General features: G+C 31.6%; 2 protein-coding genes across 9 annotated transcripts in view; one reads left to right on the top strand and one right to left on the bottom strand.

Annotated features, from left to right (window-relative positions):
* Window positions 1-14145, bottom strand: part of LOC142326454 (uncharacterized) — a 161834-nt gene that overhangs the window by 41644 nt on the left and 106045 nt on the right. For 3 of the 7 annotated variants that reach the window (XM_075368985.1, XM_075368987.1, XM_075368988.1), the window contains one exon: window positions 12833-13030. The exons of 1 other annotated variant lie outside the window; for it this stretch is intronic. Coding sequence is in view for 1 of the 6 variants with exons in the window: in XM_075368988.1 (XP_075225103.1) it covers window positions 12996-13030 (35 nt within the window). In the remaining 5 variants the exon portion in view is untranslated. Of the gene's footprint in view, window positions 1-12832; window positions 13084-14145 lie in introns of those variants that run through there. 3 more of the 7 variants (XM_075368984.1, XM_075368986.1, XM_075368993.1) reach the window with 2 other exon arrangements.
* The window catches only part of LOC142326452 (methyl farnesoate epoxidase-like), a 42308-nt gene that overhangs the window by 14786 nt on the left and 13377 nt on the right, over window positions 1-14145 (top strand). The window contains exons 3-4 of one of the 2 annotated variants that reach the window (XM_075368981.1): window positions 185-336; window positions 3904-4164. In XM_075368981.1, the coding sequence (XP_075225096.1) occupies window positions 185-336; window positions 3904-4164 (413 nt within the window). Of the gene's footprint in view, window positions 1-184; window positions 337-3903; window positions 4264-14145 lie in introns of those variants that run through there. The other variant, XM_075368979.1, reaches the window with a different exon arrangement.

The following is a 14145-nucleotide window of genomic DNA, read 5'->3' as shown; positions in this document are numbered from 1 at the left end:
ATAACATTTTAAATGAAGAACTACAATCTAACTCTAAAAGTGCTCTCAGTGGCAGTCTCTGAAGAAGCTTAACCTAGAGTAAAAACTAATTCAGACCCAGGTTAAGTTTTTCAACTTTCACATTTAGCAAAAGGTGCAGTGGAATAGATTTAAAAAGTTTCCAATCAAATTTAATTTTGTTTAGGTGTTGCATTTATTGATGGGCCTATCGGTCAAGACCAACGTCGTTTCTGTTTACAAAATTTAAAATCATTTGGATTTGGAAGAAGTGCAATGGAACAAAGGATCATCTTAGAAACATCAGAGCTTGTTTCAGGGTTGAAAATAAAATGCAAGGTTTGTACATTAATTCTCATATACACAAGATTTCTTCAACATTAATATGTAAATTATAAAGTAAATAATATAGGAGATATACATACTTGAATAAAAAAGTAAACTACAAACTTTAGCATCTGATGTTTCATTATATTTGTGTAATGTCTCTTACACTTATTTATTGTCCTGGGAGTAGCCTTATTCAGAAAAATAAATATTATGTAAAGACGAATGTCAAGGCTAAAATTACTTTTAATATACTTCTATTGTGATCAGATCTAGGCAATAAATGAAAGTGGCACATGAGGTCTGTAAATAAAGTAATGAGACTGATTCAGAAAAACTTTTTATTTACGATGGACTCTATCACCTTCGAAATAGTTCCCTTGGGAAGCGACACAACACTTCAAACAGTTTTCCCACTCTTCATAGCAGTGTTGGAACTCAGAAACTGGAATATCCTTCAGATGGTCAGTTACATATTCTTTTTAATGTTTTGTACTGTTGCAAAATGGTGTCCTTGAAGTGTTTTTTTTAAAAGTTGGGAACAGGAAAAAGTCGCAGGGACTTAAGTCAGGTGGTTAAGGTAGTTGAGGAACTACAGGAATGTTTTTCTTTGTCAAAAACTCATTAATTGAGGGTGCAGTGTGACAAGGTGTATTGTCATGATGCACCATCCAATTATCTTTTATGGCTGATCTCATGCAGGCAACTCTTTTCCATAGTCTTTCAAGAATTTCTTGGTAAACACATTAATTTTCTGTAGGCAAAAACAACTTATGGACAATGCCATTACTATCAAAGAAACAAATTAACATGGCTTGATTTTTGAATTGCTCATTTTTTTTTTGTTTTAGCTTTTTTGGTACGTGGTGAGTTTGGAGTATGCTACTTCTTGTTCTGACGTTTTGTTTCTGGGTTATACTCAAATATCCAAGATTCATCACCAGTAATAACATTTTTTTAGAAAATCAGAATCGGTTTCAATTCACCCTAGAAGATCATGGCACATTTCCACCCTGTTATTTTTCTGTTCAACAGTGAGGTTTTTAGGATCAATTTTGCACAGATTTTTTTACGTCCAATTCATTTGTCAAAATTTGATGGACTGTGGTATGGTTAGATTCAATTGTTCTGCAGTCATTCAGACAGTTAGTCGCTGGTCGTACCATATCAAGTCTCTGATTCACACAACATCGTCATCTTTGACGTTAACGGTCTTCCAGAATGTGGATCATCCGCAACTGATTTCCGGCCATCTGAAAATGCTTTAAACCACCTAAAAATATGGTCTTGTGACAGAGTGTTATCTCCATATGCCCTTTTCAATTTTGAAAAAGTTTCAGTAGCATTCTCACCGTAACACAGCTTGATTGCACAACACTGCTCATAATTGGTATCACTCATTTTTATAACGTACAACAAAAACTCATTTCATGAAAAGTTTGTTTATGTCTCACGTGGCAAAAATAGACTAAAAATATTAATACCTAATATAAATCAGCTGTTCATATAACCATATATTTACTTGTAACTTTACAGTGTTGCCACTTTGGCTGCCAAAAAAAATTAGTCTCATTACTTTATTTACAGACCTTGTATATGCTGCTTGTATATGTTTCTTATAATAATAGCAAAACTGATATGATAAGCAGGTTCTTCAGCCTTGATTGCTACTGCTACTGCTATTACTACTGTAACCATCTTTCCTTAAATGGAAAGTATTTATTGTAATAAATTACAATCATCAATTGCAAGTGAGCAGTGTTATTAAGGTAACAGATATAATTCCCTTGCATACTTTCTGAAAGATTACTCTACACATTTCTCAAGCACATTTTGCTTTCATACTTTATTAGTGAGGGGGAGTGGCTCTGTCTGTGGAGCTGTTTCCTTCTCATGAAGGGAGTACAAATTGTAATTGTAAATAGGTAATTGACATTTGTGACTAAATGTAGTGGAGGTCAGTGTCTTAGCTGATGTAAGTAGATGCAAAGGTCAACCATGATGATACTCCATGGCTGTCATTATAAAAATCAATATGCAAGAACACATAATTAGAGCATTTAATTGATGTTCTAGAGGTATACAATATGTAACTATGATCATCCTGTAGGTTTGCTGACTTATTCTCTCAGACCCCTCTTCAACACTTCATCTCATGCATTGTGTAAGGTGGAAGTATTATATTCTTGATTCCTTAAATATCAGTTTGTTTTTTAAGTTATAAAAATTGTTATGATTGAAATATCTATTGCGTGAGTGAGTTTTTTTCTAAAAACTAATCTAAGGTAAAAATTCACACCTAATCTAAATAAAATTTATCAGAAATTAAGGAGAATAAATTTATTAGAGAGTTCTCACTAATGATTCTAAATAACATATTAACCATTTAATCATTAGTCAAAGACTCAAAATAGGTTATTGGTGAATATTACCTTCCTTTTTCCTGTTTAGCCTGATTCCTGATTCTGGGAATTACAATCAGGTATTACTTCAGAGGATGTTATGTATGACCAAGTACTACCATTTTTTTTTCATCTTTTATGATGGCAAATGATCACTTTAGTCCGTCCATTATCCAAGTCCCTTCAAAGGGACTGTTCCGGCCTTGCAAACCTACCAGTACATTTTCATACATTCCAATCTCCATGCGTTTTTTGGTGTTGAAAATATTCATGTTGAATTAGTATCTTTCTTATGAGTATGAAGCGATTGTTTTTGCCCTTGATTTTTTCATTTAATCTTATTTTGTCTGTAGTGTTTTCTGGTTAAGGTCAATTTCCTTCAGATTCTCAGTTATTTCTCTGATCCATCTGCATCCTGTCTTGGTATTTTTTGAGTTGAGATTGTACTGTACCTGCTGTTTCAGAAGTCTGGAATCTTGCGTTCTCATGATGTGTCCAAAGAATCCTAGTCTCCTCTTATGCATGCTATCAGGATGAGTTCTAATTCTTTGCACACAACTTTGTCGGGCACGATGGAGTTTGTCGGTTTTTGATTGTTTCTTTAGGTGAAAGAGTGTTTCTGCTGCATATGTGGCTTCCAGTTTTATAACTGTGTTCTAGTATCTTATTTTGGCATTTCTGGATAGACTTTTTTACTCTACGTGTACCAGGTTAATTTTTGTACTTTAGCTAGTTTGGTTGTTCTGGTTTGGACTGAGGTTATTTGTTTAGGTTGTTTATTGTTATTTTTCCAAGGTATTTAAAGTGGGTTACTATTATGATTTTACTGCTATGTTTACTTCTTTTAATTGTGTTGGTTTTTGGGGCATAATTTCTGTCTTTTTGAATGATATTTTGAGACCAGTATTATTTACAATGTTTTGAAGTTCTAATATCTGTGTTTCAGCTTCATTGATGTCATTTGTTAGCATTAACTGATGAAGTTAGTGGCAAGAGTGACTGAGATACTGCTATCATGTAAAGTTTGAAAACATATTTATTGAATGGTTTAATATATCATTTAAAATTTATAGTTTTAAGTAATTAATTTTTACTATTTTAAATAGTAATCTATATTGCAATTCATGTCTTATATGAAAACGTAAAACCTAAATTAAACAAACAATTATTTTATTAGGATGAAAAGTCGCTAAGAACGGATTGCATGTTTGGAACATCAATTCTTAATACAATCTGGACAATGTTAGCTGGTCAACGTTATGACCTGGATGATGAACGTTTGAAAGAACTGTTACTCAGTATCACTAAACTTTTTCGTATAGTGGATATGTCTGGAGGTCTTATAAATAAAATGCCATTCATCCGTTTTATAGCACCTGGAAAAATGAAATATTATGAATTTGTCAATATTTCAAACAAACTAAATGGATTTCTAAGGGTATGTATTTTAATAAATCACTACATGAAATTATAATTAGAGTTGAAGTTATTCCAATCATAATATTAATTACAGGATACTTTAAACCTTTTACATTCATTTACAAATGCAAAACTTATCTTTGTCCATTAATGTAATTTTTTCTCTGTAATTTTTCTTTTTACATACAGATTTTCTTGTATAGATTTAAAATCAAATAATCTAAAATTTAGATAAAATTCTCTTTTATAGATGTAATCAAAAATCTTTTTACTATTAAAAAAAAAAACGAGAATGAAGTTTAATAGTTTTTAGAATTTTCAGTAATATATCATAATTTTGATTATCTCATAACTAAAAAAAAATTAAACATCAAATATAAGCTTTTCAGACAAAAATCAGTCACTACTGATTTCCATAATGCCTTGGTCTACTGATTTGGAAATTGGGAAAATGCTGTTTTGGGATTTGGATCTCCAAGAGAAGGAATTTTTATAAACTCATCCCCAATGCATTATGAAGGAATGATTCATTTATTCCATTCATTGGCTCAGTTCTTAGGCAATTTTTGTTATTAGTTGATGTTAAATCCTTTGTACCAGTTTAAGAAACTCTCCTACCAATAGATTTCTTCATTTCATACAAATGTTAAACTGCATCCAATTCCATATTGTTGACCTAATTTTTGAAAATGCAGCACTTTTGACGCTGAAATCTACAGTACAAATGACATTTATCTCATTATTACAGCTGTAGTAAAGAGTACTTTTATTCTCTTTGAATAGAGTTATGGAATGGAGCATATAGTCATACCAGCTAAATCTACCACCCTTTACTCTATATTCTTGTTTTTACTTTGAATTTGTATTTTATTCTATTTAATTAATGCACACTTATCATTAGAAAAATTACTTTTATTTAAAAGCTACTGTGCTAATATTAATAAATCAGAGAGTTTTAAATATTAAATCCATGTGAAATTTCTCTTTTCAAAATGTAAATAATGTTTTAGGTTTGTATAACAGGCAGTATGTAATTTTGATATCTTATTATTACAAAACTGCCCAAAAAGGAGTGTGATGTATTTAGGGTATATGTACGAGGGTTATTTTTTATTCAAGATCCGTTCGGTCACAAAATTAAAACCACAGTGAAAATAAAAAAAATTTTTATTTGTAACAAGTACTTACATAGTTACGCTATTTCTCTACATAGTCACCACTCCGATTTAGAAATTTGTTGTAGCATAGTACCAACTTTCCAATACCCTCGTCATAGAACGGAGCCGCCTGTGTTTTCAGCCATGTTTATACGCTGGTCTGCAGCTCGATATTTGTGCCAAAATGTTGAAACGCTGGCTAGGAGAGAACTTTGTGAAAAAGCCACAATTCAGAATAAGTGGAGAGGAATGTTGTCTTCAGGCATTGTCTTTCTCCATGACAATGCTTGGCCGCACATTGCAGCTGTAACAAAGAAGCTTCTGCAGCGTTTTTGTTGGGAAGTGTTTAATCACCCATCATACAGCCCAGACTTGATTTTCACCTCTTTGCTCACATGAAATGCCGGCTAGGAGGACAACATTTTGGCACAGACATCGAGCTGCAGACCAATGTAGAAACACAGCTGAAAACACAGGCAGCTCTGTTCTACGATGAGGGTATTGGAAAGTTGTACCGATACCCTCATGAGGGTACATTTGTTGTTCCATGCTACAACAAATATCTACCACAACAAATGTTGTACCACTGTACAAGCCCAATGGCCGAACAGAATTAAATGTATGACTCCGCATTGGAATCCTTACATTATAAAAAGTGTCACAGGCTATGTAAATATGTATATATATTTATATATATGTATATATATAAATATATATGTAGTAGTGAAGATTTTCCGGTTGAAGCACAAACTTTAATGAATTGACTTAATGAACTCCGAGTCTCTATCACTGTGTTTGCTGGGTTTGAACTGAATAACTCAAATCAATAGAATGAATATTAAAAAATAATAGAATTAAATTGATAAGTAAAATAAGACAATATTAAATAAATTAAAAGAATTTCTGTTTAATAATAATCGGCTCCCGTGAGGACTGCGTGTGAGGCTACAGTGGTAAGGTGATCTGAGCACCTCTCGAGAGGCTGACTGATCATCATCATCAACTGGTAACAAATGAGTTGCCTCTGAGGTGCTATTTTGGGAGGTGCTCTTATAATATCTCTGCAGTCACCTAATTTTCAAAATTTGAATGGTGATTTTGTTAGTATAATACAAAATCATGATGGAACCAAACCAGAACAAAAATTAACTGATATACTCAGAGAATTTGGCCCTCACTATGTCAAGACCAGCATGACATTGATGAGCTCACACAAATGATCTGTGTAGACTTTGATGACAGTAAGATTACAGGTAATGCTGTTGTCATCGGATTGAGCCCATATTGTTGAATTTGATGCTTTAGCGAGACAGGGCAAAGTAGAACGGCATATGTGCCACTAATATTGTGCCGGGCTGTGACTGTGTATAAACTAAAAGGGACTACCTTAGATAGAGCTGTCGTAGATCTGAGCACTCGCATCTTTTTGCCACGGGCCAGCCTACATAGCACAGAATTGCATGAGACAATTGGAGATTTTAGCCATTAGTTATTTGGATTCCAGAAAATTGCTGTGTAATCCACATGGTAAAAGATTTCTCAATGAACTCACTCATTTGAGAAATCTGTAAGTTTAAATTGGTGTATGTCAATTAAATAAATAAAGTGAAATGTTTACAATTCTCTTATTTTGCTCAGAATGTTAATACATTATATCCAAAAGTTTTTTAACTGTAAATTTTTCTCGATGATAACTAAACAGTATTAAATAATAAAAACAATTATAAAAATTAAAAAACACAACTACCAAAAAATAAAAAATAGAGCTAAAAAATAGAGGTGATGTTAAAGTTAATATAAAATCATAATGAGGCTTTAGATTCAATCAAGATCAGCGTTATTTGAGAAAAAAAAAGTTCAAGAAAACCACATTTAAACTTGTGATTTGGACAAAAGTCTCATTTGAGAACTTTACACATCTTTTTTACACCAAATTTTCTGACTGCCATGGTTCAGGGCTTAAAATGTTCATAAACATACTTCATCATATATTATAATCTACAGTAATATAAAAATCTGCGTTTGAGGCAAACAAGATAGAAATTCCCGGCCTTAAGTTGTAACATACAAAAATGAGAAAAATACATTGCATTATAAACATTAGAAAACTTTTGTCATACTAGTTTTAAATTATACACATATTAAAGAATGCTATTACTTTTTTCCTTAATCAATTTTCTTAAAAGGTCAAAACAATTCTCTAAGAAGGATATTGTTAAGATGTATTCCAAAATACAAATCTGATTAAAAGATTTTTGATAAATGTTACAAATATTAATTTATTTCTTTATGTGGAAATTAAAATTAATTGCGGTAAAAAATGATCCTTTAAGTTTGGATAAAAACTGTAACTGTGAAGGTTTGATGTTTATAAAAAAGGAAGAACAATATAAAATTAAACAGGAAGAATTGGTAAAGTTGTTTATTTAAAAATATAATGTGTTCAATCGTTTTTAATTTAACTTATTAGTGTTATAATTTGGATTGTTTGCTTAATTCTTACTCTTAATTACGCATGTTTTTTTAATCTAAACATTTCCAGGTTATCAACCTGTGGTAATACAGAGTGATTAGAATTGAAATATACATTTTTGATAGCTTATAAAAATTAAACTAGTGTATGTGAATACAATAAATGATATGGTTTTACAGGGAATCTTTTTAAAGTTTATCTTGGTATATCTTTCTTTCTTTTTCCTGTTTAGCCTCTGGTAACTACCGTTTAGATAATTCTTCAGACGATGATATGTATGAGTGTAAAGGAAGTGTAGTCATGTACAATTGAAACCCAACCACCAAAGAACACCGGTATCCACGATCTAGTATTCAAATCCGTGTAAAAATAACTGGCTTTACTAGGACTTGAACATTGGAACTCTTGACTTCCAAATCAGCTGATTTGGGAAGACGCATTCACCACTAGACCAACCCGGTGCTCTGTCTTGGTATATCTGCTCAGCTGATTGATGTGTCATGTTACCAGACTGGTAAGGTGGCCACTACTACTGCTGTAGAGAAAGTTTTTTGTGTGTTCGAATTAGCCAAAACATACTCTGTTACTGCCGTGCAGTGGCATTTTAGAACAAAATATGGTAAATCAACGTATGGTGAAAGTGTTGGCCACCAAGTAGTCCAGAATTGACACCTTGCAACTACTTTTTATGGGGTTATGTAAAAGACAAAGTTTTTGTACCGCCTCTTCCTGTTGATATCGGCGACTTAATATGACGTATTAGAAATGCTGTTGCTACCATTGACCAATATATGCTTGCACATGTTTGGGACGAATACAATAAATTGATATCTGTCGTGTTAAAAATGGTGTACACATTAAACATTTATAAATAAGAACTTAAAGAATTCTATATAATTATGTAAGCGATCATCTCATCTCTTAAAAATAAATTTTTAATAAAGCTGTTGAAAGTATATATTTTATTTGTAATCACCTGTATATAAAATAATGTATGACAATTAGAAATATTTCTATATTTATTTTGATAAAATAGCGGCAGAAACTCACACAATGTTAGTGCGGATATTCAGTTGATGCTTTTTTTCTTTTTTTTCTTTTTTTTTTTTTTGGGCGAAAAACGGTTGAACGTTATCATCGCCCGGAAAATAAATAAATAGAAAAATAAATAAAAATAATTTAAGGTTTTTAGATAACATTAAAACTTAAAACTACTATCACAGAAACAAAATCCGGAATGGGTGTAAAAGGCCCATTCTCAGATAACAAAAACACTAATATGCAACTTAAAACTATGTTAAAAACTATCACATTAAAAATAAATAAAACTTAAAACTAAAAAAGGAGATAAAACTTAAAACTATTACGTTTACAGTCTTACAACTAATATCACAAAAATCTTACAACTAATATCACAGACGAATTTAAAAAACAAACAAAAAAAAAAATGAATATATACATATAGGAAAAAAAAAAAATCCGATAGGGAGTGTAAAAGGCTCCCTACTCGGATAACAAAAACAATACATAGGACAATACATACAATTACGAAAGAATACATACTTATTAAATTTTTTGTATTAACCCTATACTACGTAAAAATATAAACATCCGGTTTAAAACCTCCTTATCGTCACGCAAGATACCACGGATGTTACTAGGAATTTTAAATTTACGACGCAATGCCGCATAACATATGCAGTCCACGAGTATGTGGCGCACAGTCACGCGGCAGTTGCATCTTGCGCATAGAGGTGGTTGTCCTCTTGTAAACAGGTACTCGTGTGTGACTCTCGTGTGTCCTATCCGCAATCGACAGAGAACTACTTCCTCACGCCGGGGTTTTCTGTATGAGGAGTTCCATGGTAACACAGAATCTTTAATCTGACGGAGTTTATTATCAACGGTAGCTGTCCAATCACCTTGCCACCTTGTTCTTAATAATTGTTTTACATAGTTAATGAAATCAGAAGTAGCAACTCGGGTGGTGAAAGGAGGCTGGTTACATGCTTCTTTGGCAGCGGAATCTGCATGTTCATTACCTGGAATCCCTACGTGGCTAGGGACCCAGCAAAAACTTAATTCTGTGTTGCGATTATTCAACTCAGCGATTGCGTTGTAAATTTCAATGACGATAGGATGTTTGGGATAAAAGTTTTTTAAGGCTTGGAGAGCACTACACGAGTCACTGCAAATAAGAATTTTTCTATATTTAGGGTTAATGATGTTTAGAGCCTTATTTATAGCGTATAGTTCAGCGGTAAACACACTCATAATACCGGGTAGACCAAACATATAAGTTCTCTCATTAACAACAAATGCACACCCAACTGTATCATTTTGTTTCGATCCATCAGTGTATACAACCGCGTCTGGTTTCATCTTGGAGAGAACACACTGAAACATTTGCTGAAAGACAATAGATGGTGTTGATTGTTTATTGTATGTGGTCAGGTCAAAATTAAAATTTATAAGGTTTATTTTCCACGGAGGATATGAGCAAGGATATATAGGAAAGAATGACGGTTTGTCAACATTTATATGCTGCAGCAGACGCCAGGTACGGATACCTACCGGTGCAGTACGACGTGGATGGTCCTCATACTTTCTTAGATTAGGATTTCTAAAGACTGACTCAAGAGCCGGGTGATTTGGTTGTCTTCTGAGACGAGCAAAATACGATAATAAAAGCTGGTCTCGTCTATCCCAAAGTGATGGTTCACCACAGTCTACCAGTAAGCTTGTGACAGGACTAGATCTAAACGCGCCTGTGGCAAGCCGAAGGAAAGCATGATGTACACTATCCAGCATTTTAAGCACGGTTTGACGAGCTGATGAGTAGGCCACACAACCGTAATCTAAACGGGAGCGAACAAAGGAATAGTAAAAACGTATCATACATGATCTATCGGCTCCCCAGTTGGTGTTAGTAAGGACTCGCATCATATCTAGAATTTTGGAACATTTTGTTTTCAATTCTTTTAAATGTTTGACCCAAGTAAGACGGCTATCAAAAATTAAACCTAAAAACTTAACGTAATTAGAGATAGTAATAGTCTCACCGTTCAGAAAAATTTGCGGAATAGAGGGGTTTCGTAGCCGAGAAAAAACTACACATTTTGTTTTTTCGGATGAAAATGTGAAACCCGTAATCCTGGACCAAGCTTCAAGGTGATATATAGTGTTCTGCAGTAGTCTCTCTGCTGTAGGTGTTTTAGAAAATGTCGAGGATAATATTCAGAATATGAAATATATGATTCTCAAGAAGCGCAAAGATAACGTTTTACGTAATCGCTTATGTAAAAAATCAATGAAATCGACAGTGTTAGTACTGATGGATTTAATAACGATAAAACATTCGAATTTGAACACGATATAAAAATTAATAACAATGATGTAAGCGATAGATTAGTGGAGTGTAATAAACAAAATATTAATGACGCTAAGAAATATACGTGTAATCATTGTGAAAAAACATTCAAGTCAAAATATAATCTGATGCATCACAATAATATTCATGTCAGTGAAAAAAGTTACCGTCGTACATTGTCAAAATTCATTTTATCGAAGCGGTGATTTAAACAGACATTTTTCTATTCATATTGGTGAAAAACTTTTAAAAATAATGGTAATTTGAAGAAACACCTTATAATTCATACAGGTGTGAAGAAATTTACGTGTAATATTTGTCAAAAGTCTTTTAATAGTAAAGATAGATTAGAAAAACACGTTATTGTTCATAAAGAAGAAATTTCTATAAAATTATCTTCATAATAGTTAATATTTATATAACTTCTAAGATTTACTAATGGTACGTAGTATAAAATTTAGATTATGTGTTTGTATTATTTTTTTAAATGTTTGTAAGAAGTTAGTGTATTATTTGATGTACAGTATTATTAAATTTTGTTTTTAAGAATTACTTATTTAGTTTTGTTCTACTTGTTAAGAAGTAAGTTGTTCTCGTTACTCATGTACTTGGAAGTACATACGTAACTCATATTTTTCATCAAAATGATTAAAAAATGTTTTACTGAAATAAATCATATTCAACAAAAAAATGGTAGTTTGGTAGTTAATATATACTAATTCTGTTCTAAAGGTATCTGATCATAAATAAGGTAAAAAGTAACTTACCTGTTATAGCTTCTTATACTAATTTATTTCAAAGCTGTGAATTCATGTAATCCAGCAGTTTTGTTGCATTAAGTATTTTTGTTTTGGTTGTCTTCTTTAAAAAGAAAAACAAGAACTGTCTGTACAAGGTACGGTAAAAGATTACATGGGGAGTGTTTTCCTACACATAATTTTAAAGAAAACATTTACCCAAAATGAAATATTTTATCCAAAAACAAATACGAATTGATTTGTTGGTAACAAATTAATATTTATAAAATATTAATAATTTGATAATATGGATGGATTTATTTATAACATGGATACTGTAGGCTATGTACTATCGGGCTTCTGGAAGCAATTATTTTGTAAACAATGATCCAATTTTCATAATTTATGTTTTATTTTATCAAGAAATTCATGGACATTCATTAGTGAATGTGAAAATTAAAAGAAAATACATGTATAAATATGAATGCAAATTCATGTTTCTGGATTAGACCACCTAACATCATGCATTATTTTACGTTAAATCATAGAATATTATTACTTCACATCAGTCAATATTATTTCCTTAAAATGTAGCATCAGTGTTATTTGAAGACAAAAGCTGGTTAAGCTTCTGTCACTTTCACTTTAGAAAAAACTGTTGAATTTTTATTTTTAACATCGTATTCCTAGCATTTAAAAAAAATACTACCTAGAAATATGAACCAAGAATTTCGCTCTTTTAAACTCACCAATTTGTGAGGTTATGTTTGTATTCATATTAAATGTGATCACCGCAAAAGTACCTCTATTTTTATGTATATATATTCTTACATAAAATTAAACTTTTTTATATACCGAGATAAACACGTTGATGCATGCAATCGGTCAATTACAACTTCATATGTAACACTACATAATTTCAAATTAAACTAACATTACAGAAAACCCACCAGGTTGGTCTAGTGGTGAACACATCTTCCCAAATAAGTTGATTTAGAAGTCCAGAAGTTGATTTAGAGTTCCAGCGTTCAAATCCTAGTAAAGGCAGTTACTTTTGTATATATTTGAATACTAACTAGATCATGGATACTGGTGTTCTTTGGTGGTTGGATTTCAAGCCGCACATCTAAGGAATGGTTGAACTGAAACTGTACAAGATTACACTTCGCTTAAACACACATATCACCCTCTGAAGTAATGCCTAAACAGGAATAAGAAAGAACATTACAGAAAAAAATGAATTTTTTTCCTTCATTAAATTTTATTGCTTTCCATAAATAAAATCATTTATTTTCATGGTTATGTATATTTAATTATGAATATGAAGATGTGACTATCCACTACAAAAATAAAACAAAAAGGTATTTCTTCAATGAATTTTATTAGTTAACGTATGAAATTACTGAATTCAAAAAAAAAATTTATGTTTTTTAAAAATAAAATACAGAAATGATAATTTAGATTCACCTACTTCAATGCAACACCTTATTGATTGGAATGTCATTTCATATTCAGTCATCAACATCAAATGTTATGTTAAAATCTTATTGGTCGCCTGAGCTTTCTTAATCTGTCATTTTTAATATAGATTAGTAAGAATGAAATTTTTTCAAATGGCTGAGAAAAAAATCTTAGACTAACTTAGTCATAATATTAACTTAGACTTAACATTAATTTTAATATAATTTTTAGAAATAAAACTGATAGCATTACTAATCAATCATGTTATCGGTTGAAGTATCTTTGCTTAATCATTTATAAAAGATGTTTGAGTAATTTTAGTCGTTCTGATTCTTTCAATTTTTGAATACGGTAATTATTGTTAATACTCTGTATTAAGATTCTGTATGCCGTCCTCCCTAGTCTTAACTAATCATTATTCTGCTGTCACATCTCTTGAGCTTGCAATCTGTTGAACTCAATGTCAAGGTTTCACTTTAGAAAAACACCACTGAAATACATGTGGATCTCAAATTAATCGATTCTTCTTTCAACATAGAATTCTCTTATTCAGAGGACTTGTTTCAATATAACTTGTTTCTGTAACTTATTCTTTTATTTATCTCTCTTTTCATTCTGTCTAATATCAGGCCCGATTAGATCTGTTTCATTCCCAATATGTAAGGTTCTACTGAAGCAAGGATAAAGTTTTTTATTTAGGTTTATTTTCACCTTTATTTTTGCAGCTAAGGTTAAATTTCAGATTTTTGACAAGTAGGCTAAGCTTTGAGTTCTTTTATTTATCTCTCTTTCCATTCCATCT

The sequence above is a fragment of the Lycorma delicatula genome, chromosome 6 (genome assembly GCF_047948215.1).
Source record: "Lycorma delicatula isolate Av1 chromosome 6, ASM4794821v1, whole genome shotgun sequence".
NCBI classification, from domain to species: Eukaryota; Metazoa; Arthropoda; class Insecta; order Hemiptera; family Fulgoridae; genus Lycorma; species Lycorma delicatula.
Note: the sequence above shows the minus strand (reverse complement) of the source record. Positions and strands in the feature narration are given on the sequence as shown.